The 25,210-nt window shown below is 41.9% G+C and overlaps 1 protein-coding gene across 3 annotated transcripts in view; it reads right to left on the bottom strand.

Moving 5' to 3' along the window:
* Nucleotides 1-8,708: 8,708 nt before the first annotated feature.
* The window catches only part of XYLB (xylulokinase), a 54,251-nt gene continuing 37,749 nt past the window's right edge, over nt 8,709-25,210 (bottom strand). For all 3 annotated transcript variants that reach the window (XM_037014158.2, XM_073222250.1, XM_073222251.1), the window contains 4 exons: nt 23,744-23,802; nt 22,252-22,339; nt 19,882-19,976; nt 8,709-11,301 (listed from right to left, as the gene is read on the bottom strand). In XM_037014158.2, coding sequence (XP_036870053.2) covers nt 11,224-11,301; nt 19,882-19,976; nt 22,252-22,339; nt 23,744-23,802 — 320 coding nt within the window. In that variant the 3' untranslated portion in view covers nt 8,709-11,223. The remainder of the gene's footprint in view (nt 11,302-19,881; nt 19,977-22,251; nt 22,340-23,743; nt 23,803-25,210) is intronic.

The following is a 25,210-nucleotide window of genomic DNA, read 5'->3' as shown; positions in this document are numbered from 1 at the left end:
TGATTCAGGCACACTTGAAGAAGGAAGAACAATCCCAAATGAATAGTCTAACATCACAATTATCGAAACTGGAAAAAGAAGAACAACTAAGGCCTAAAGTCAGCAGAAGGAGGGACATAATAAAGATCAGAGAAGAAATAAACAAAATTGAGAAGAATAAAACAATAGCAAAAATCAACAAAACCAAGAGCTGGGTTCTTTGAGAAAATAAACAAAATAGATAAGCCTCTAGCCAAACTTATTAAGAGAAAAAGAGAATCAACACAAATCAACAGAATCAGAAATGAGAATGGAAAAATCACGACAGACTCCACAGAAATACAAAGAATTATTAAAGACTACTATGAAAACCTATATGCCAACAAGCTGGAAAACCTAGAAGAAATGGGCAACTTCCTAGAAAAATACAACCTTCCAAGACTGACCAAGGAAGAAACACAAAAGTTAAACGAACCAATTACGAGCAAAGAAATTGAAAGAGTAATCAAAAAGCTACCCAAGAACAAAACCCCCAGGCTGGATGGATTTACCTCGGAATTATATCAGACACACAGAGAAGACATAATACCCATTCTCCTTAAAGTGTTCCAAAAAAATAGAAGAGGAGGGAATACTCCCAAGATCATTCCATGAGGCCAACATCACCCTAATACCAAAACCAGGCAAAGACCCCACCAAAAAAGAAAATTACAGACCAATATCCCTGATGAATGTAGATGCAAAAATACTCAATAAAATATTAGCAAACAGAATTCAACAGTATATCAAAAGGATCATACACCATGACCAAGTGGGATTCATCCCAGGGATTCAAGGATGGTACAACATTCGAAAATCCATCAACATCATCCACCACATCAACAAAAAGAAAGACAAAAACCACATGATCATCTCCATAGATGCTGAAAAAGCATTTGACAAAATTCAACATCCATTCATGATAAAAACTCTCAGCAAAATGGGAATAGAGGGCAAGTACCTCAACATAATAAAGGCCACATATGATAAACCCACAGCCAGCATTATACTGAACAGTGAGAAGCTGAAAGCTTTTCCTCTGAGATCGGGAACTAGACAGGGATGCCCACTCTCTCTACTGTTATTTAACATAGTACTGGAGGTCCTAGCCACGGCAATCAGACAAAACAAAGAAATACAAGGAATCCAGCTTGGTAAAGAAGTTAAACTGTCACTATTTGCAGATGATATGACATTGTAAATAAAAAACCCTAAAGACTCCACTCAAAAACTACTAGAACTGATATCAGAATACAGCAAAGTTGCAGGATACAAAATTAACACACAGAAATCGGTAGCTTTCCTATACACTAATAATGAACCCATAGAAAGAGAAATCAGGAAAACAATTCCATTCACAATTGCATCAAAAAGAATAAAATACCTAGGAATAAAACTGACCAAAGAAGTGAAAGCCCTATACCCTGAAAACTACAAGTCACTCTTAAGAGAAATTAAAGGGGACACTAACAAATGGAAACTCATCCCATGCTCATGGCTAGGAAGAATTAATATCATCAAAATGGCCATCCTGCCCAAAGCAATATACAGATTTGATGCAATCCCTATCAAATTACCAGCAATATTCTTCAATGAACTGGAACAAATAATTCAAAAATTCATATGGAAACACCAAAGACCCCGAATAGCCAAAGCAATCCTGAAAAAGAAGAATAAAGTTGGGGGGATCTCACTCCCCAACTTCAAGCTCTACTACAAAGCCATAGTAATGAAGGCAATTTGGTAATGGCACAAGAACAGAGCCACAGACCAGTGGAACAGATTAGAGACTCCAGACATTAACCCAAACATATATGGTCAATTAATATTTGATAAAGGAGCCATGGACATACAATGGTGAAATGACAGTCTCTTCAACAGATGGTGCTGGCAAAACTGGACAGCTACATGTAGGAGAATGAAACTGGACCATTGTCTAACCCCATACAGAAAAGTAAATTCAAAATGGATCAAAGACCTGAATTTAAGTCATGAAACCATAAAACTCTTAGAAGAAAACATAGGCAAAAACCTTTTGGACATAAGCATGAGTGACCTCTTCTTGAACATATCTCCCCAGGCAAGGAAAACAACAGCAAAAATGAACAAGTGGGATTATATTAAGCTGAAAAGCTTCTGTACAGCAAAAGAAACCATCAATAGAACAAAAAGGAACCCTACAGTATGGGAGAATATATTTGTAAATGACAGATCCAATAAAGGCTTGACGTCCAAAATATATAAAGAGCTCACATGCCTCAACAAACAAAAATTGTATAATCCAATTAAAAAATGGGCAGAGGAACTGAACAGACTGTTGTCCAAAAAAGAAATACAGATGGCCAACAGACACATGAAAAGATGCTCCACATCGCTAATTATCAGAGAAATGCAAATTAAAACTACAATGAGATATCACCTCACACCAGTAAGGATGGCTGCCATCTAAAAGACAAACAACAACAAATGTTGGTGAGGCTGTGGAGAAAGGGGAACCCTCCTACACTGCTGGTGGGAATGTAAATTAGTTCAGCCATTGTAGAAAGCAGTATGGAGGTTCATCAAAATGCTCAAAACAGACCTACCATTTGACCCAGGAATTCCACTCCTAGGAATTTACCCTAAGAACGCAGTAATCAAGTTTGAGAAAGACAGATGCACCCCTATGTTCATTGCAGCACTATTTACAATAGCCAAGAATTGGAAGCAACCTAAATGTCCATCGGTAGGAGAATGTATAAAGAAGATGTGGTACATATACACAATGGAATACTACTCAGCCATAAGAAGAGGGCAAATCCTACCATTTGCAGCAACATAGATGGAGCTGGAGGGTATTATGCTCAGTGAAATAAGCCAAGTGAAGAAAGAGAAATACCAAATGATTTCACTCATCTGTGGAGTATAAGAACAAAGGAAAAACTGAAGAAACAAAACAGCAGCAGAATCACAGAACCGAAGAATGGACTAACAGGTACCAAAGGGAAAGGGACTGGGGAGGATGGGTGGGTAGGGAGGGATAAGGGGGGGGAAGAAGAAGGGGTTATTAAGATTAGCATGGATGGGGGGGAGGGAGAAAGGGGAGGGCTGTACAACACAGAGAAGACAAGTAGTGATTCTACAACATTTTGCTAAGCTGATGGACAGTGACTGTAAAGTGGTTTATAGGGGGTCCTGGTAAAGGAGAGCCTAGTAAACATAATATTCTTCATTTAAGTGTAGATTAATGATAACAAAAAAAAAGCAGTTTCTGTGTGGTGACCTCCAATGAGTTCTACACAATGGTATAAAGGGCATATCAAAGTGTGGGCAAAGGGTCTGTTTGTGTTTATACAGAGGATCAAAGCCTAATTTGGCTACCCAGAAAATGAACTAAGATACAATATGAAGAACTTCCACCATCAGCACTCTCTGGAAGAGTCATACCAGAAGATGATCATCAAAAAACCTGAACGGAGATCCAGGCAATGCTGCAGTTGTAGCTGCATTCATCCCACTGGTTCCTGGACTTGCCATTGGAATGAAGAAGGAGATATCTAAGCTGGCCTGTGCGTACAGTAAAACAACAAATTTGACTGGATCTATACTGTTGGAACTCAACCAAGAATTAGGAGAAGTGCAAGTTGTAGCGCTCCAAAATCTTACGACTACAGACTATCTACTGTTAAAAGAACATATGGGATGTGAACAGTTCCCAGGAATGGGTTATTTTAATTTGTCTGATTTCTCTCAGACTGTTCAAGTTCAGTTGGACAATATCCACCATATCATAGATAAGTTTTCACAAATGCCTAGGGTGCCTAACTGGTTTTCGTGGTTTCACTGGAGATGGCTGGTAATTATAGGTCTGCTTTGGTTATGTAAGTGTATTCCTATTATGTTAATGTGTGTATGCAATTTAATTAGTAGTTTAAAACCTACACATGCTTAAGTTACTCCAGAAGAAGATATGTCAAAGAAATAATTAATCTTCCCATGTTATCTTCCGTCCTATACTCCTATAGCTTTTCTTCTTCCTTCCTAATTACAACCCTTAAATAGAATTCGTGCCTCATATCGAATTTACCGAGTATCATAATTCTTCCAAGTGGTAAAGAAACCTCAATACAAATACTGGGCATAAAAGCCACAGAGCATAAATCTTCAAAGAAGTAAAAAGCTAACCTTTTCAAACAATATTGCCTCTCTCTCACTTACCAACTTTACATTTCCTTGTATGGCCCCAGAAGATAACTGGTTAGCCAGAGACGGGTAAAATTCCTCAAGAGAGGAACAACCTAAGACAGGCACAGTCGCAGGGGGGCCATCAGGTGAGAAATTGGGGATCAACAGAGGTGAGGCTTAGAACCTCACCCCCCATTTTGAGAGAAATCTTCTGCATCTGTGGATGTTTTATTGCCCTTGTCTAGCTTGGATTAACACTTAGTCTACAGGCACACACCTGATCATCTACATTTGCTCTCTTACAACACTAAACTATGTTTTCTACCTTTATCTTGCATCTACCTACCACTTCAGCATTTTATTTAAAAAAATAATAGTAATAAGGGAGAAATGTTTGATTCACATGTAAATCAAGTATAAAAATCAAACGAATATTCATATTTGACCTGATTGTTTATAGTTCATAATATGTGATCAAAACTGAAAGTTTCTGTGATGACTGCCCTTGCACTGTTCACCATCTAAGAACTTGTTCGTTATGCTTCAGAAGACTGACGAGAATTAGGTTTGGGGTGGATTAATGATTGTACATTGAGCATTGAGTCCCCTATACAGAATTTTATTGTTATTAACAACCATTTGATCAATAAATATGAGATGCCCTCTCAAAAAAAAAAAGCAAGTTAGACATCGTACTCACTGCAAGAGGAGAATTACACAAGGGTGTGAATACCAGGTGTCAGAAATCATTACAGGCCATTTCAAAGTTTGCCTGCCTTACTGAAAGTAGCATCCTAGCCCATTGCTCTCTGTGGCTCTGGGCTTCACCCTCTATGACACCTTTCATTTGGCACTGACCTCCTTGAACTTGTGAAGACAGCATTGGACAATAGGCCTTTGAACCACTTCTTCAGCCTGCTTCCTGCCCATAGAAAGTTGGGGGACCAGTCTTTTTACATTTAGTCCCTTTAAATCTAGGATGATGTCACTTTGATTTGTATAGCATCCTAAAAAGTTCTGTGGATTTTGTGTCTGATTTGAATCTATTGTATGCACCAAAAGCCACAGCCACAATTTTTTGAGATCCTTCTCTCTCTCTGGGCTTAATCACTAGTACTTTAGGTTTATCAGACTGCTATGGGACAAGAGTCTAGTGATTTATGAAGTTGTTTAAATCAGTTGGAAGGGTCTATCAACAGTGAATTGATTCCTTCAGAGGTCTTAGCATAGTATCTTTCAGCCTTCATTCTGTTTTGACTTAAAGCCATGTCTTACATTTGATATTTTATTGGCATAAAGGGATGGAAATGAGAAAGTTATTTTTCTGTTCTAGCTCCCCTATATTCCTTCTAAATTATACTTGAAATCTGGCTAGTTCTTTTTGAAGTAAGAGTCAGATGACATTATTTATTTATTTGCTATCATTAATCTACAATTACATGAAGAACACTATGTTTACCAGGCTCTCCCCCCTCACAAAGTCCCACACACACCCCACTACAGTCACTGTCCATCAGCGGAGCAAGATGCTGTATAATCACCACCTGTCTTCTCTGTGTTGTACAGCCCTCACTGTACTCCCCCCTCCCCACAACACTATACATGCTGTCCCCTTTCTTTTTCCCCGCCCTTATCCCTCCCTTCCCACCCAACATCCACAGTCCCTTTCCCTTTGGTAACTGTTAGTCCATTCTTGGGTTCTGTGATTCTGCTGCTATTTTGTTTCTTCAGTTTTTCTTTGTTCTTATACTCCACATATGAGTGAAATCATTTGGTACTTGTCTTTCTCTGCCTGGCTTATTTCACTGAGCATAATACCCTCTAGCTCCATCCATGTTGTTGTAATTGGTAGGATTTGTTTTCTTCTTATGGCTGAATAGTATTCCGTTGTGTATATGAACATCAGATGACATTCTTAACACTCTGACTACAAATTTATTTTTTCAAGCCCAAATATTCAGTTGGTACATTTTATATCTTCCAAGTTATCAGAGGTACTCAGTCTGCCCTAGCAGTTTCTTGCATTTTTTCAGCCTCCTGTAATAATTTTCTTTCTCATTTTCCAGTCTCCACACATACCCCAGTACCAATGTCACACATACTGGTTTTTTGTTTTGGCACCAAATTCTTTATCAGTTTTCTATTACTGTATAATTAATCACTTTAAATTTCAATACCTTAGAATAAAAAAATATTTATTTAGCTCATGACTCTGTAGGCTGGTGACTTATGTTGGACTTAGATGGGCAGTTCTTCAGTCACATCTGGACCCAATTACATGTCTGGGGCAGCCGTTACCCTGTAGGCTAGTGGCTTCGGTCAGGCTAGTATAGGCACAGATTTTTCATGAAAAAGGAAGGGAGCAAAGTGAGGGCAAATCCCAATTGCATAACTGCTTGTGTGTCATGTTTGTGAAAATCAAATTGACCAAACTTGCATGACCGAGCTCAGAGTCAAGAGAGGGAGGACACAACAAAACTCCATGACAAAGTACTGGACACAGGATAAGTGTAGAATCAGGGCTACTTTTGCAAACTGGTATAGCGATCGATGTTATATTTGCTTCATAAAAATAATCTGCAAGTGTTTAATCTTTTCCAGTGTTCTGGAATACATGATGTAACAGAGAGATAACTGGTCAATGGAGGTTTAGTAGAATTCTCCTGTAAAGCCTTCAGACCTAGTGCCTTTTTCTATAATTTTTTTAACTATCTTTTCTTTTTCCTTTATGAATACCAGTCTAAATTTTCTATTTTTACTGGAGTCATTTTAGTAAATTTTATTTTCCAGCTCATTACCATTCATCTAGGCTTTCACATTTATTTTCAGTGAGTTGTACAAAATAGCCCCCAAAATTAAAAATTGTTTTAATGTTAGATTTTCACCATTATTTTTATTTTGTGCATTTCTATAGATGGGTATCAAAGAATAGCATTTAAAGATGACAAGCCAAATAGTTGAGGCTATAACATTCATGCTTAGTATATCTTCATTGTGAATTGTGGCTTTTAGCACTGTGGTGTCCTTTGTCATGTCTATTTTTTCCTGAATTCTACCTTTGTCAGCTATCAATATTACACTCTTTGACTTTTATGATTTGTATTTGCCTGGTGTCCTTTTGCCCATCCTTTTACTTTTTAGCTTTTGTGGATTACTTACCTTAGGCATGTTTCTTCTAAATAACAAACAGTAAGATGTTGGTTTATTAGCCAACCTGAACTTTTCTTTAATACATGAGTTATTTCATTTAATAAGTTGATTCATATGCTTGTTCTTATTGTATTTACTATGTATATAATGATACACTTACTGTATGTTTCTAAGTGACCTACTGCTTTTATTAGTGTTTCTTTGGGCATTGAGATTTCCATTTTTATTCCAGTGATTACCTTTATACTACTTACACTATCCTATTACCTTTATATACTGTTTTTAGTCTTCCTTTTTCCTTATTTAAGCCTCAACTGTGTGGTTTGTCAACTTTAAATATTCTTTGACTTACCCATATTAACTTTGCAGCAAAGAGTTCTTTGTATTGTCCTCTTCCTCTCTCCCTTCTTTATTTACTTAGTTGTGTTATTTCCACATTGTCAAAGTGTATACCATTTGATACTATTCTTTGACCCTATGCCCACTTTTATTTTGGTCTTAGATGTAAAACTCAAGATATTCAATGCTCGCCACTAGTCCTTTTGCTGAAGTTACCCCAATCATTTCCAGGTTGGATGAAGCTTGTCTTTTAGCAGAATTCTAAGGGGTTCAAGTATAGTATTTCCTGAGTTCTGGCATGATTAAAACTTAAAAAAAGAAAAGAAACATTGATACTTACAGTACAGTTTAGCCGGACACAAAACAGTTCATATTGTTTTTTATTTTCTTGAAAATGTTGCTCCATTTCTACTTGCTTTTTGAGAAGCCTGATATCACCTGATTTTTCCATTGGAAGAGGCTAGCTGTTTTGGCCTAAAGAGTTTTTTCCTCACCTTTGAAGTGAAATCGTTTGCTGGGATGTCTCAGTTGACTGTTATGAGTGAATTTTCCAAGGAACTAGACAGGCCTTTCAAGAAACAGATTCAGGTCTTTTGTTTTCAGAAATTGTCTTGGGATAGTTTTAAATATTAACTCTGTACCACTGCCTTATCTTTTGACTTCAAGAGCTCCAATTTTATCTATGTTCATTTTTCCTTGCCTTTCTTCTTATCGGTCATTTTTCTTCCTAGGCCCTTCAGCTTTTTAAAAGTATTGTTTTTTATTATCGTCTTAGCATTTTACATTCCTTTTTTATGCTTTACTGTATTAGCAGTCATTCCTATTTTAATTTTAATTTGCTGCAATTTAGTCTTCACATCTATGATGATTTTATTGTTTTGTTTAAATTATTTCCCTAGTTTGGTTAGTTCTTGCTTTCACATTTGCCTCTTGATTTTTCATTTTTTTGTTCTGAGCTTTTAAATTTCTGATCTGCAGTAGCTTTCATATCCACAGTAGTTTTTAAATTAAAAAATTCATATTGGAAGGATTGTTAGTTTACTGTTTTTTTTTATTTTGGAGTATTTTGTCAGCTTGAGAAGTTGATTCTTTGTTTTCTTCCTCTATTTGCATAGATGGCAAGTTTCTTTTTTTATTTGTGTTGACATGCTTGCAGTAAGAGGCAACTCTATGGGGGCAGGGATAAAATGGGAAGTTAGTTGAGGGTCTATGCTTCTTGGCTCAAGAGAGCCTTTTCTGTTGATCAATAATGTAAATTTTCTTTAGTAAGTAACATGCAGTGGTGTGTGTGGGAGGTCCATTTTCTTCTGAATCTTTGACTTGCTGCTGATAGGCCATCATTTTCAGCTTCTGGCTTCCTTTACCCACTTCATCCACCAAGCTTGCAAGGGGTACCATTCCCTTCCTAGATGACCTCATCCCTCTCAGAGGGATGCTTCTGGTCCCAGTCATTTTCTAAACCCCTTCCTTTTGATTTCCCATTAGCCACTGCTCTGATCCATGGGATGCCGACCTGTTTGTAGCACTTTTCCACTCTGGGTAAGACCACAGGTAGTTTAGCTTAACTGAAGTGCCAACTCAGGCAAGGGCTTGTGGCAGAGGGAAAATGTGGAGGATTATGCAGGAGAAGATCTGAGAGGACTTTCTAGAGAGGCTTTTACAATAATTTGAGCAAGGAATAAAGAGGCCTAAAGTAAAACACGAGGATGGAGAGAAAGGAACTTCTTTAGGAGTTACCAAAGGAAACCAAAATCACTGGGTGACTGATCTGGCGTGGAAAAGAGAGACGATGCCTGAGTTGTGGGTTTGGATTCCTGAAGGAATGGACGGATGGACAGTGGCCCAACTCACTGAAACAGGAACTCTAGACGAGAAGGTTTGGGGAAGAGCTAGGGAAGCTAAGTGGAGGCTGCAGTGCCCCTGGGAGAAGGCTGCAGACTCGAGGTGAGTTCTGGCTGGAAACATAGATCAGGGTGTCACTAGAGTATAAGCAGTACTGAAGCCCAAGAACAGATGAAATCATCCAACAAGTAAGGGCAGAATGGTAGAAAAAGGATGAGGACAGAGATCTGGGGCCCAGAAATAACTAAGGAGTAGACTGAGCGGAAGTATCAGTAAAGAATGACTGAGAGATCAGACAAGCAAAAGAGGTGGATAGAATGGCTATCAAAAAGCAGGCAGGAATTACACGGAGTAAAACACATAAAATATCTTAAATGTATCATACTGATGCTAAAAGTAAAATCAAGTATTTGCTATTAGATGGTGTTTGGGAATCAACTCATTATTGGGAAAATGGTGAATAAAGAGGAAAGAATCTACTCCGCTTCGCCTATATAAAGAGTACCACTGGATAACTGGATAGGGGATGGATGTTTCTCATAGAGAAGAATCCAAGATGACAAGTGAAGAGGAACAATAAAATTGTATTCCTAGGGAACTAATGGAACTAGGCATGCACATCACAGAAAAGAGAGAAAACCAGACATTACGTGCCTCCTGATGGAAGAACACACCATCTTAGGAAGTTGCTTTGCATAATCACAAGTGCATGGGATCAAGTCTTTACGTCAGTGGGTTGTCAACTAAGGAGATTTTGCTTCCTAACCACCATCAGGGGTATTTGGCAATGCCTGGAGACACTTTCAATTGTCATGCCTTGGGGAGGGGGTGATACAGGCATCTAATGTGTAGAATCAACAAAATACACAATTTGGGAAATTCTCCCAGACTACTGACCCAGTTTTATCAGCAAGGGAACTGCAAGAGGAGAGAGGGAGGGAGGAAGGGAGGGAAGGATGCTACGTGGTGCCGCCTGGGAGAGATTCTTCCACATGATCTGTGTACCTGGGAGTTGGCAGCCCATAGGCACAGCTGAAGGGAGGGCATGGGAAGCACATTCACCAGGCCAGCCTAGGGTTTTGGGTGGGAGGTGGTGAGTTACACTGGGTGGGCATAAGGAGGGAAGAAAGATGATCAAGGAGGGGAGGGGACAGAGGCTGAAAGGAGAAAGGTAAGAGCATAAAGGTGAACTTGGAGAAGACCAGAAAGGAAACTGGGAGGGTGCTGAAGAGGGCCAGAGGGAGGGGAAAGCGGCTGGGAAGTCAGCGATGGGAGAGAGGATGGATGGGGCTGGCTGTGGGTCAGGGCTTGGGAGGAGTGGCCAGTCAGGGTTGGAGTAGGGACTGGGCCGGGCTTAGGATGTGGGGGCTATTTGTCTCCCCAATTCTGTGGACTTAGGTCCCTGTATTAGCTTTATTTCTGCCTTTGAAAGGGGAAAAGTCCATTTTTATTGGCTATATTGCAGACTCAGTGTTATCCTACCTCCTGGGATAAAAGACAGGAAGAGATGCTTTCCTGCCCTGACCACAAGGGCACAGAACACAAGCAGCCTGTTTATGTTGAAGACGATGTGTTAAGGGGGCTTTAAGGTGGTGCCAGGCAGGGCTGGGCAGGCAGAGCCCCTGGGAACAGGCAAGAGGACCCCTGCCGTCCAGAGCTGCATCTCCAAGTGCGTCAGTGAGTTCAGGCAGGCAGGGTTAACTCTGGAATTCACGCCACAGGCCCCAGGGTCTGGGACAGGATTCTCTGCTCCAACTTGGCATACTTCGGGAGGAGGGCCTCGTAGACCTGGAGCAGAAAGAGCAGTTTAGAATGGGGAGGGCAAGTGCCTCTTACATCTCTGCAACTTGCAGTTTGAAAATGTTGTATCCCATTTACTTGCAACTTGTTTGTCTGGACAAAAGAAAGGAAGCATCAGTTCACAAAGAGGAGACACTAGTAGTCCTCAAACTCACAGTTTAACACTTTTTTAATGCAAATTATGACAAGAAACTAATTTTTGTTATCAAATTTATGAAATTTAAAAAAAACTCTGGTGAAGGGACTTGGAAGTTGGCTGTGTCATTAACACAGCTGGTGGTGCAACCCGTTTGGAAATCAACCTGTCTTTACATCTGTATGAAGGGGTTCAAATGCCAATTGCCTTTGACCCCGTTATTCTACTTCTACAAAGCTCTCCTAAGGAATAATCCTAAATATAGGGTGCCAGGCCCACCGAGGGACTCGGCACCATACAACATCTGACTCATAAGATACCATGGGCTACATCCTGGCCCTCACAACCACACCCTGGAAAAACGCGTTGGTACAGTGGCTGCAGGAGCCTCTTCAATGGGAGACCATGTAGAGAGCATGTAGTTGTCAGACAGCAGCTTGCACAAGTGTCCAGGAAAGGGTCTCTTTGCCTCCTCACCACCTCCCCTCCCTGCTCCCCAGGTTACAGCTCAGGTGCACAGAGATGGAATCCACATGGCACAGGTGCAAGAACCACGCTGGCTTTGAAACCTCATATCCCACAGGGGTATCTTTTGTAACAACTCCACAGGTAAGAGGCATGCCCATGAGAAGTCATAAACTCAGGGAAGCCCTAAGTATGACTTCCCATCAGGAATCCATGGTTTTCCCATTCCAGATGCAGTTTCCTACTTAAAAGCCATTTTTACATAAGCAATGTTGCTGGTAACATTCCATTTTTATTATGTCACAAAGGAAACAGGGCTAGAAAGTTAACCAAAGGTCAAATTCTCATGCTATCATGAGACAAGTTTTGTTAACCCCTTACCCATGTCTGGTTAATTATAATGAATGAAAAGCTGGGAGGAACTGCTCTAGGACATGGAAAATGCTCAGGTAAATTATGATTCACCAGCCTGACAGAATATTATGCAGTCATTAAAAATAATATGTATGCACATTTTTAAGAACATAAATACTTACACTATAATATAGAATTTAAAAAGAAGTGGGTTATGAAATTGTATGTAGAGCATGCTGTGCAATAAGCCAAACCACAAGACCAACTAAAGAAAAGGACCAGGAAGAAGCCCTCCACTCCTTTTTTTTTTTTGGTATCATTAATGTACTTGAACAACATTATGGTTACCAGACTCCCCCTATTATCAGTCCCCCCCACATACCCCATTACAGTCACTGTCCATCAGTGTAGTAAGATGCTATACAGTCACTACTTATCTTCTCTGTATATACTGCCTTTCCCGTGCCCCCCTCCCACATTATGTGTGCTGATTGTAATGCCCTTTTCCCCTTATCCCTCCCTCCCACCAACCCTCCCCAGTCCCTTTCCCTTTAGTAACTGTTAGTCCATTCTTGGGTTCTGTGAGTCTGTTGCTGTTTTGTTCCTTCAGTTTTTTCTTTGTTCTTATACTTCACAGATGAGTGAAATCATTTGATACCTGTCTTTCTCCACCTGGCTTATTTCACTGAGCATAATACCCTGTAGCTCCATCCATGTTGTTGCAAATGGTAGGATTTGTTTTCTTCTTATGGCTGAATAGTATTCCATTGTGTATATGTACCACATCTTCTTTATACATTCATCTACGATGGACACTGAGGTTGCTTCCATTTCTTGGCTATTGTAAATAGTGCTGTGATAAACATAGGGGTGCATATGTCTTTTTGAGACTGGGCTCCTGCGTTCTTAGGGTAAATTCCTAGGAGTGGAATTCCTGGGTCAAGTGGTATTTCTATTTTTAGTTTTTTGAGGAACCTCTGTACTGCTTTCCACAATGGTTGAACTAGTTTACATTCCCACCAGCAGTGTACCCTTTCTCCACATCCTAGCCAACATTTGTTCTTGTTCATCTTTTGGATGGTGGCCATCCTAACTGGTGTGAGGTGATACCTCATTGTGGTTTTAATTTGCATTTCTCTGATGATTAGCGATGTGGAGCATCTTTTCATGTGCCTGTTGGCCATCTGAATTTCTTCTTTGGAGAAGTATCTGTTCAGGTCCTCTGCCCATTTTTTAATTGGATTATGTGCTTTTTGTTTGTTGAGGTGCATGAGCTCTTTATATAATTTGGATGTCAACCCCTTATTGGATATGTCATTTATGAATATATTCTCCCATACTGTAGGATATCTTTTTGTTCTACTGATGGTGTCCTTTGCTGTACAGGAGCTTTTTAGTTTGATATAGTCCCACTTGTTCATTTTTGCTTTTGTTTTCCTTGCCCAGGGAAATATGTTCATGAAGAAGTTGCTCATGTTTATGTCCAAGAGATTTTTGCCTATTATTTTTTTCTAAGTTTTATGGTTTCATGACTTATATTCAGGTCTTTGATCCATTTTGAGTTTACTTTTGTGTATGGAGTTAGATAATAATTCAGTTTCATTTCTTACATGTAGCTATCCAATTTTTTCAATATCAGCTGTTGAAGAGGCTGTCATTTCCTCATTGTATATCCGGGGCTCCTTTATCATATATTAATTGACCATATATGTGTGAGTTTATATCTGGACTCTCTATTCTGTTCCACTGGTCTGTGGCTCTGTTCTTGTGCCAGTACCAAACTGTCTTGATTACTGTGGCTTTGTGGTAGAGCTTGAAGTCAGGAAGCGTAATTCCCCCTGCTTTATTCTTTCTTCTCAGGATTGCTTTGGCTATTCGAGGTCTTTTGCTGTTCCATATGAATTTTAGAACTATTTGCTCTAGTTCATTGAAGAATGCTGTAGGTATTTTGATAGGGATTGCATTGAATCCATAGATTGCTTTAAGCAGGATAGCCATTTTGACAATATTAATTCTTCCTAGCCAAGAGCAGATGAGTTTCCATTTATTAGTGTCCTCTTTAATTTCTCTTAAGAGTGTCTTGTAGCTTTCAGGTATAGGTCTTTCACTTCCTTGGTTAGGTTTATTTCTAGGTATTTTATTCTTCCTGATGTAATTGTGAATGGAATTGTTTTCCTGATTCTCTTTCTGCTAGTTCATCATTAGTGTATAGGAATGCAACAAATTTCTGTGTATTAATTTTGTATCCTGCAACTTTACTGAATTCAGATATTAGTTCTAGTAGTTTTGGAGTGATTATTTAGGGGTTTTTATGTACAATATCATGTCATCTGCAGACAGTGACAGTTTAACTTCTTCTTTACCAATCTAGATGCCTTTTATTTCTTTGTGTTGTCTGATTGCCATGGCTAGGACCTCTAGAACTATGTTGAATAAAAGTGGGGAGAGTGGGCATCCCTGTCTTATTGCTGATCTTAAAAGGAAAGGCTTTCAGCTTCTCACTGTTAAGTATAATGTTGGCTGTGGGTTTGTCATATATGGTCTTTATTATGTTGAGGTACTTGCCCTCTATACTCATTTTGTTGAGAGTTTTTATCATGAATGGATGTTGAATTTTGTCGAGTGCTTTTTCAGCATCTATGGGATGATCATATGGTTTTTGTCCTTCTCTTTGTTGATGTGGTGGATAATGTTGATAGATTTTTGAATGTTGTACCATCCTCGCATCCCTGGGATGAATCCCACTTGATCATGATGGATGATCTTTTTGATGTATTTTTGACTTTGGTTTGCTAATATTTTGTTGAGTATTTTTGCATGTATGTTCATCAGGGATATTGGTCTGTAATTTTTTTGTGTGTGGTATCTTTGCCTCGTTTTGGTATTAGAGTGATTTGGCCTCATAGAATGAGTTTGGGATTATTCCCTCGTCTTCTACTTTTTGGAAAAGTTTAAGGAGGATAGGTATCAGGTCTTCACTAAATGTTTGATAAAATTCAGCAGTGAAACCACCTGGTCCACAGGTTTTGTTCTTAGGTAGTTTTTTGATTACCAATTCAATTTCTTTGCTGGTAATTGATCTATTCAGATTTTCTGTTTCTTCCTGGGTCAGCCTTGGTAGGGTGTATTTTTTTAGAAATTTGTCCATTTCTTCTAGGTTATCTAGTTTGTTACCATATTATTTTTCATAGTATTCTCTCATAATTCTTTGTATTTCTGTGGTGTCCATAGTGATTTTTCCGTTCTCATTTGTGATTCTGTTTATGTGTGTAGACTCTTTTTTTCTTGATAAGTCTGCATAGGGGTTTATCTATTTTGTCTATTTTCTTGAAGAACCAGCTCCTGCTTTCATTGATTCTTTCTATTGTTTTATTCTTCTCAATTTTATTTATTTCTGCTCTAACCTTTCTTATGTCCCTCCTTCTACTAACTTTGGACCTCATTTGTTCTTCCTTTTCTAGTTTCATTAATTGTGAGTTTAGACTGTTCATTTGGGATTGTTCTTCTTTCCTGAAGTAGGCCTGTATTGTAATATACTTCCCTCTTAGCACAGCCTTTGCTGCGTCCCACAGATTTTGTGGTGTTGAATTATTGTTGTCATTTGTCTCCATATATTTCTTCATCTCTGTTTTTATTTGGTCATTGATCCATTGATTATTTAGGAGCATGTTATTAAGCCTCCATGTGTTTGTGGGCTTTTTTGTTTTCTTTGGGTAATTTATTTCTAGTTTCATACTTTTGTGATCTCAGAAGCTGGTTGGTACAATTTCAATCTTTTGCTTTTTTCTCACTATTAGTTACATGAAATATCTTTTTCCATCCCTTTACTTTTAGTCTGTGTATGTCTTTGGGTTTGAAGTGAGTCTCTTGTAGGCAGCATATAGATGGGTCTTGTTTTTCTATCCATTCAGTAACTCTATGTGTTTTGATTGGTGCATTCAGACCATTTACATTTAGGGTGATTATCAATAGGTATGTACTTATTGCCATTGCAGGCTTTAGATTCATGGGTACCAAAGGTTCAAGGGTAATTCCCTTACTATCTAACAGTCTAATTTATCTCATTTCATATGCTATTACAAACACATCCTAAAGGTTCTTTTTTTTTTCCTCCTTTTTCTTCCTCCTCCATTCTTTGTATGTTATGAATCATATTCTGTACTCTTTGTCTATCCCTTGCATGACATCTATTTAGCCTTAGGAATACTTCCATCTATAGGAGTCCCTCCAAAATGCACTGTGGAGGTGGTTTGTGGGAGGTAAATTCTCTCAACTTTTGCTTATCTGAAAATTGTTTAATCCCTCCTTCAAATTTAAATGATAACCTTGCTGGGTAGAGTATTCTCGGTTCAAGGCCCTTCTGCTTCATTGCATTATATATATCATGCCACTCCCTTCTGGCCTCTCAGACTGCCTGCCTTTCCTCTGACACAGAGCGGCTGGGTGTGGATCCCCTCCTCCACAAACAGCCGGAATCTCAGTCTCTCAAGCACTCTGCCTGTCCGAGCTCCCCAACGTCCAGAGCACCACACAATATAGGTTTCTGCTCCCAGAGCAGATCTCCAGAGCTGGGTGTTCAGCAGTCCCAGGCTTCCACCCCCTTCCCACTCCATTTCTCTTCCTCGTACTGGTGAGATGGGGTGGGGGATGGGCCTGGGTCCTACCAGATTAAGGCTTTCCTATGTTACCCTGTTTCGTGAGGTCTGCTCTGTTCATGAGGTCTGTATGCAGTCTGGTTCAGACTTCTTTCTTCTTGCTGTTTTAGGGTTAGTTGTATTAATTAATTATATTTTTGTACTATTTGTGGTTTTGGGAGGAGTTCTCCATCTCACCTCTCATGCTGCCATCTTGAATCTCTAAAGCTGATTTTTATATAGCCCTCCACTCCTTTTATAAGCTGTTCTCACCTGTGGCTTGGTAACCCCTGCCTCAGAAATGTAGGTGCACTTCAAATGGGCACAGCTTGTCTCACAGACAAGCAACCCTTGAGACCATGGGACCCAGATTCCCTTGGGATTCACACACACACACACACACACACACACACACACACACACACACACCAAGCAGTTCATGCCAATCCCATCCCTTCTTAATCTGGCTTAGTTAGCCTCCAAGTCAAGTACTTTAGTACTGATTATGCAAGTAGGGCCTACTTGTGGTGCAGCTGAAGCCACTCTGTCCCTGCATGCTGTCGGAGAGCCCAGAGGGGCACTGACTTCAATGTTCAGCTGAGCGCAGTAGAAATGTGGTTCCTGTTTTGAGTCTCCACTTGAGCCCAGCGGAGAATGGAGGATGCTGCCCTGCTCTCAAGGAGTTACAATCCAGGCCTCAAACAGGTCACTTAAGCCAATGATTACAGACTGTCACCACATGCGGCCTGGTGTTAAGAAGGATTCTGAGGTTATGCTCAGGTTTGGTTATGAGCTCCATGAGCTTGTAGTGACTTTGCCTGCAGGCAAGCCAGGGAGACTGGCGGCACACACTGAGTACCTGGCACCTGCACGAGGCAGGTGCAGCTACTGGCTTCCCTAAAGCTTTCCCCAACAACCATATTCCTTGCTGGCTTTTTAGAGAGGATGGAAGAGCTGGACCTCACCCAATCCTTTCTTACAGTGAAGGTTGACCAAATGACCAAATGGTAGTCTTCACGGAGTTGAAGGGACCAGACCAGTATGTCTCTCCCTGATAAGCAAGAAGCAAGGGAGGAGGGACTCTACCCAATGCCATACTCTGGCTCCTGCCTGTGAATACACCTGTGGGGGGACAGGATGCTTGGCACAGCTGCAGACATCCTGTAATTACTGGGAGCATGTCTAGGGCTACACCATCAAATATAGTGCCACAAGCCATCAATGCCTTTGAGCCCCTGAATGTGACTGGTGCTAGAATATAAAATGCACACCAGATTTCAAAAGCTTGATACAAAAAAGAATGTAACATATCACATTAGCAATTTTCCTTATTGATCATATGTGGAGATGACAGTATTTTGGACATATTGGATTAAATAAAATGTTATTAAAATTAGTCATTTATTTATTTTTACTTAAAAAAAAAAGACCACTAGAAAATCTAAGATGACGCACATGGTTCTCATGATGTTCCCGCTATCTATGGCTGGTATTATTTGGAGAACAACAGGGAACACGACCTGGAACCCTGATGCTATCAAACCTCTGAACCAATGCTGGCAACTACCTTCAGACTTCTGTTGTATCATAAAGTCATTGTAGTCAAGGGTTCTTTGTAAGCTCTACAATTAGCAGGTTAAAAGTAGGCAGGACAGAAGTCCTCACTTCACAGATGAAGAAACAGAGATTTGGAGATGAGGAATGCTGCTCAAGGTCCTGTGAGGGGCCCATAGTAACGTACAGTCTTCCTACTGCACTGAGCTGCTCTTAAGCATAAGGGCACACATCAGGAAATCACGGAAGCCTGGGCACACCTGTGTGTGGGCTAGCCAGTCCCCCGGAAGCTTCTGCTTCCACCTCTGCTGGGAGACAATCCTCCATACTGCTTCTATACATCGGTGACAGCTTTTGTTCCAGACTACCTTTTCAAGGATGTTTGTATAGCTAATAGCCTTGGGAGACAGAGATAGTGTCACCCTCAGGGCAGAGGGAAAGTTTGTTGCTGACAGGGAGAGTAAAGATGATGTCTCCTTTGGGGGCAAAGGTTGGGCAAGTTTGCTTGTGGCTCCTTTATAAGGCTGGGGGTTTCATAAGCTCGGGGTCTCTCCATTGTGACCCAGATGCATCCACCAAGCATGAAGCTGGTGCTGCCCACTGTTCTGGGGTAATAAAGGCCTCAGTCTGCATTGCCTCTGCTGCTGGCTGCAAGAAACTTCTGCATACAGGAACGGTGGTGTGGGAGGTGCTGAGATGTAGCACCCAGATTGCCCTCTGCTTTGGGGATTGCTTTGGCTGTAGAGAGCTGCCTTACCCCATCCTGGGTGGCCTGCATGCAGTGACTGATTGACATGGAGTACAAAGTTCCGGCCTCCTCACCCCAGTGGGGTAAAACTCTAAAGGGCCACCCCAGCTTCAGAAGGTCCTGTAGCTCCCCTCCTCACTCTGCCCCAGCCCTGCAACCTCCTTTCCCTCCCACAGATGTGGATCCCAAGAGCACCCCCTAATAAACTGCACCCCCTAATAAAACTTTTGCACCCTAATCAACACTGCTTCCCAGGGACCCATTGGTAACCAGTGACCCTGACTTCACAGGGATTTCTGGGTCAGAGTGACTAGACAGAGGTCTTGAATCTAGACTTTAGATTGAGGGCTGAAACCCAGTGCAGCCTATGCTAAAGACAGAGTCTTTCAGGGGCTCCTTGTAACCCCATGAATGAACAGACCCCACTTTGTTATATGGATCAATGAAGATATGCCCCACCTGACACCTGCGGCTGTAAAGTCAGCAGTACCTGTGAATCTCAGTTAATAGCCAGGCTTTTTTGCTCTGCTCCCTTGACAATTAAAAAAGAGGATTTCTCCTTTAGCTGAGCACCTCAACTTTGACGTAGGTGACACAGAAAAACTTACCTTTGGAAAAGAGAACCTAGTTGGTTTTCACAATGCAAAGGCTTTGACTGAATTCTGATAGTCTCTCACCTGAGAAGCTCCTGGGGTGGGGGTTGCAGCCAATCTGGGGTTGGGGGCTAACTTCACAACCTCTGAGAAGGGTACACCCGTCCCAGCTGCAAGGCCTAGAAGAAAAAGCTCATTTCACGACAGTGCACGCTGCAAGTGAAGATAGTAACTGGAAATAGCATTTTATCCCATGGGGATAAAGTGTTTTAAAACTGGATTATGATGGTTGAACAAGTGATTACATTTACTAAAAATCACTGAATTGTGCACTTTTAATTGGGTGATTTTTATGCTATATAAATTGTGCTTCAATAAAACCATTAAAAAAGAGAGACAGAGAAATGTCAAGTGCAGGTGCCCTCCAGCAGGGCCTCATTTGTCTTAGGCATTACAGCACCAACCAGACACCTGACCACACCTGACAGCTGATGGCGGGGTCTCTGCTTGCCTCTCCTCCCTCGCGTGGTTCCACTGTCCCCATGGCTCACAGCATCCAGCCTCCTGGGCTTCTTTCAAATCCTTCTGCCTCAGAGCCTTGCACTGCCTGGAATGTTCCTCCCTCCTCTCTTCGTGTACCTATTCCCTCTCCTCAGAGGAGCTGCAGCTACGACCAACACTGGACCGGGAGGCACGCTAACCCTCCGCCCTCAGTGTCTTCCAGCAGTTCTCACAATTACTGCCCGCAGGGTTGTTTACGGTCCCTCCCTTGCTGAGCCAGAAGCTCTGTGAGGTGAGAGACTGGGGCTCTGGGTCCTAGCACACTGCCCGCATACAGGAGGCACTCAGTAAATGCTCACTAAGCAAATGAATGGTGGGGATGGAAGAGAGGGAAGGTTGCCACAGGTGGGCAAGAAACAGTGAGGGGTTCCTCAGTGACTTAAGGAGCAGTACCAGATTGACAGGAGACGCCACACCAGCAGGAGCGAAAGAGGGCTTTGCTTTCTGACCGGACACTGGGCACCCCAGCTCACAGCTGTGGGGCCGAGGGATGAGTGTGGATGGCTGGCATAGAGGCTAATCAAGTGGTCCAGGACCCCCTGTGTGGGAGATTCACCCCCAGCCCAGCAGGGGAGAACAGATTCCAAATAAAGTGGCTGGTATGCCTTGGGGTGGGTCCTGGTGTGCTAGTACTCAGTGTGGGCCTTGGTTTTGGAGGGCAGAGCAGGGCAGTACCCCAGGTAACCCTTGGCAACTAAAGAGGCAAAAAAAGGGAAAATTTTAAAAAGGGCAGCATAGCTGTGGAGTCTCCAAAGGGTAGCTCCTTTCCTTCCTCGGGAGGGGTAGGAAGCAGACCCCAGGCTTCTCTGGGCAACACTGGAGGCTGGGAGATTACGGAACAGTGTTTCCAAAGTTCTGAGGAAAAGTATTTTGAACTTAGAGTCTTTTGCCCAGCCAGGGAAGCACTCTCTGGGAAGGTCAAGCAAAGCCATGGCTGGACATGGAAGGCCTCAGAAAATCACCACCTACTGAATTTTTCCCTCTGAAAATTTGATTCAGGTTGTATACTCCAAGAAAACTAGCATAGAAATGAAGCAGGAGAAAGATACTGCAGGGAGTTAAAAAGAAATTCATAGGTACGTGTAAATAAAAGCCAATACGCTGTAAAGTTTAATAAAAAATATGACAACCTGTAAATGAATTGCCCAGTGATCTTGACAGGGTAGGTGGCATGACATGGGGTGAGTGGGCAGGGCAGAGCGGAAGGGGAAACAGAGTAAGAGGTTAACTATTAAGGGAAGGGTATGCTCCCTGATTCAGCATCAATGCTGACAGAAAAATGTAAGTTTAAATAGGTGTTAAAAAGTTAAGAGCAAACATGGGAAGGGGGAAGAGGGCAGAGCCCAGCCTAGGAGCAGGCAGAGGACAGGCCAGCTGACCAGCTGGGAGGAAGAATGCCCAGTGGGTAGGCCGGGACCTGCCCAGGTGGGTGGTTCCCTTGGGACTTGGGTTTCAGGAAGGCCCCCTCAGAGCAATGGGCCGTGGAGCTGTCCAGGGTCCTGGACTGCTTGGCTCTGAAGCCTTTGCCTTTGCCTCAGTTTCCTGCTCTTGCTGAAGGTAAGGCTCTGGACTTCATTGCCTCTCCTGCCCACCAGCTGTCCCAACAGTAGTCTGGGCCCTACAGCTGTCCCCATGTCCCTGTGCTGAGCCTGACTCTGACCAGGCCTCATTCACTTAGGACCCTGCCTTCCCTTCCCCTCTTTAAGTAGAGAATCAAGCAATAGGTTTGGGTTGGTTATTGCACACTGGGAGGAAGAAAAAGGACGCCAATGCCCACAAGACACCAATGTCCCTAAAGATTGGGAACATGCCAATCTCCCCTTGCCACCTTCCTGGGTCCGAGCAGCACCCCAACCTCTCCCAGGGGCATCCAGCCTCCATCCATTGGCCTACCGTGGAAGGCGCGGTATGCAGAGCCCACACAGGCTGAGTTGGCAGTGTCTGTGACATACACGGGGGCGCCAAACACATCCGCAAGCACCTGGAAGGACAAAGGGGCTTACTCACTGTGCAGAGGGACAGGCGCTCGGGCGGCACTTCCCAGGCTCTCTTCTCATAGGTTCCCATGACTGCGGCCCCATCCTACAGCCGTACAGGAAGTACACGAGCCATGCCCTCAGGGCCAGACCTGGGGGAAGTCTCTAGCAGAGGACCACAGATATCCAGGTTGTCCCTGCACTGTTTCACTGTTTTATCAAAGACAAGGAGGGAGACTGAGGAAGCTTGCTGAGCAAATGGTCAAGGTGGAGATGGCTAGGTATCAGACTAACATCAACAAGCCCAAACTCACCCAAACTGACAAGGGCATGACTTACAGGGATAAAATAAAGGATCCCATTTGGGTCCCAAAAATAAATTGCACACATTTAGAATGAAGGACGTGTTCTAAAAGGAGCTCACATGGAAAGGCCTTGGGGGTTTTAGCTGACCAGAGATAACGTAATAGATGCTGCTAATGCCCCAGCTGGTTTCCGTTCCTGGACTGGCGTGCTCCCCTCCCTCAGATGCTGTGAGTATTGGCTGCTAATGGCACACAGCTACTGCTCCTGAACGGAGGAAAGCTGATTCTCACAGGAGGCTGTTCTCCCCTCCCACAGGGCAGCACTGGCCCCCTTAACCCAAGGCAGAACCAAGTCTGTGGGTTACATTATAGATCTCCCCATGGGATGGAGCTGAGGCCAGCTCCAGCCGAGCCCACATCCCTGTTCGTCCTTTCCCCTGCACCCCTCACCCCCCTTCACCTGGGAGCACTCTCTCAACAAACCACTTATAGAGGAATTCCCATTTCAGGCTCTTCTAGAAACTCTTACCTAAGATGGGTATAGTACAAATCAACTGCGGCAGTTACTCAAATGGTTAAGGCAGCCTCTACATCTAAAAATGATCAGAGTCCCAATAAGACACTGACAGCCCCATGATTTGACAGCCTAATTGTCAGACATTTGCAGGTTGATTCTACTTTTGTTCATGTATTTCAGGTATAATGGAGGACCGGAAAGGCAGTGTCAAAGTCTGGCAACTGTATTATCAGAGGGGTGGGTGTGAAAATCAGAGATGTTTAAATAGGAAGGGAGAAACCCTGAGGAAGACAAGCATACTGGCACTAGATGTCAGAAAGTTTCCCATGTGGAAGGACAGGAACTTTCTGTGTGACTCCAGAGGCTGTCCATCAGAACCACTCCATCAGAAGTGGAGTAATACAGGGCAGCACAGTTCACCTGAATACAAGACAGAATCTGCTCACAGGTGAGCATGAAGCAGCAGGGCTGGCTTCCTGGGACACCTGCAGGAGGGGCAACGAGCAGTCCTTGTTGCTGAGGGTCTGGCTCTTAGAAGTAACCTTTGAGGAAGAGGCCCTTATGCAGGGCCTGCTACCAGCACTTACCTGTAAGATGTCTCTGTTGTGAGAGGCCCCTCCAGTGGCCAAAATCTTTGTCTTGGGCACTGCAAAGAAAAAGAAAAAAGCAAATGGCTATGACAATTCCCACAAGGCAGAAAAAGAAAAGGCTGTTTTCCAGAGTTCTTCAGCCACAAAGGGCCAATGCCTATTGTTATCACACAGGATTCAGGGAGAGACCCAAAGCTGCCTCTGTCCACACAGGCTTGTCCCATGTAAACTCCTTGTGAGGCTGCTGCCCCACCCACCTCTTACTGTCTTCTTCTCTTTTTTTTTTAAATGATTAAAAAACAGAATCTTTCAACAAACCAGGAATGGAAGGGAACTTAAATTGACAAAGGCCTTTTATCTGAAATTTACAACAAACATAATTCTTCACAGAAACATTTAAAAGCATTCTCTTTAAGACTGATGTGATTTCTAGACCCCCAAAATGGCCTCCAAAGGACCCCTGCCTCCTGATATTTATGCCTTCATATAGTCTGCTCTCATGTCTAATAGGGATGACTCATGTGACTTAGAGGATACTGACGGAGTGTGAATTCTAAGACTAGGTCATAAAAGACATCAGGGCTGTTATCTTGCTCTACCACAGATCACCCTCTCCCGAATCACTAACTTTGGGGGCAGCTAATTGCCATGTCATGAAGACACTCAAGCAGTCCTGTGGAGAGGTCTACATGCTGAGGAACCGAGGCCTCATGCCAACAGCCACGTGAGCCAGCACGCTGGGAGCAGATCCTGCAGCCCCTGATGATATAATGACCTCAATCTCAGGAGAGACTCAGCCAGAACCACTGAGTTACGCTAATCTGAATTCTTGACCCACAGAAACCATGTACAATAATAATTGTTCATTACTCTTTTAAGCTACTAAGTTTAGAGGTAATTTGTTACACAGCAATAGACAACTAATACTAGGAATAAAACAAAGATTCATACTATCCAATACACTGTTACATAGTATTAGTTATAGCAGTCAATGCTATAAGATAAGAAAAATAAATAAAATGTATAAGGACTTAAAGTAGAGATTACTTAGAAAAATAAAAAATAGGCAAACTAATAAAAGCTTAAGGTTATCTGATACAGAACCAACTTATAACCATCATGGCATTTCTAGAAATAATCAACTAGCATATATGATAAAAAATAAACTACCATTCACAATGGCAACCAGAAATGGAATGTAGTCAGGAAATACCTTAGCAAAAAATTCAAAGGTCTCTGAAGAAAAAAACTGAAACTGCTATTAAAGTATACAAAAAAGAATATATAAATATTTGTTTCACATATGTTGGTGCTCCTGTATTGGGTGCATATATATTTATAATGGTTATATCCTCTTGTTGGACTGACCCCTTTATCATTATGTAATGTCCTTCTTTATCTCTTGTTACTTTCTTTGTTTCAAAGTCTATTTTGTCTGATACAAGTACTGCAACACCTGCTTTT

This window comes from Manis javanica, chromosome 15 (assembly GCF_040802235.1).
Source record: "Manis javanica isolate MJ-LG chromosome 15, MJ_LKY, whole genome shotgun sequence".
Classification (NCBI taxonomy): Eukaryota; Metazoa; Chordata; class Mammalia; order Pholidota; family Manidae; genus Manis; species Manis javanica.
The sequence above is the reverse complement of the archived record's forward strand: the minus strand, read 5'-3'. Positions and strand labels throughout refer to the sequence as shown.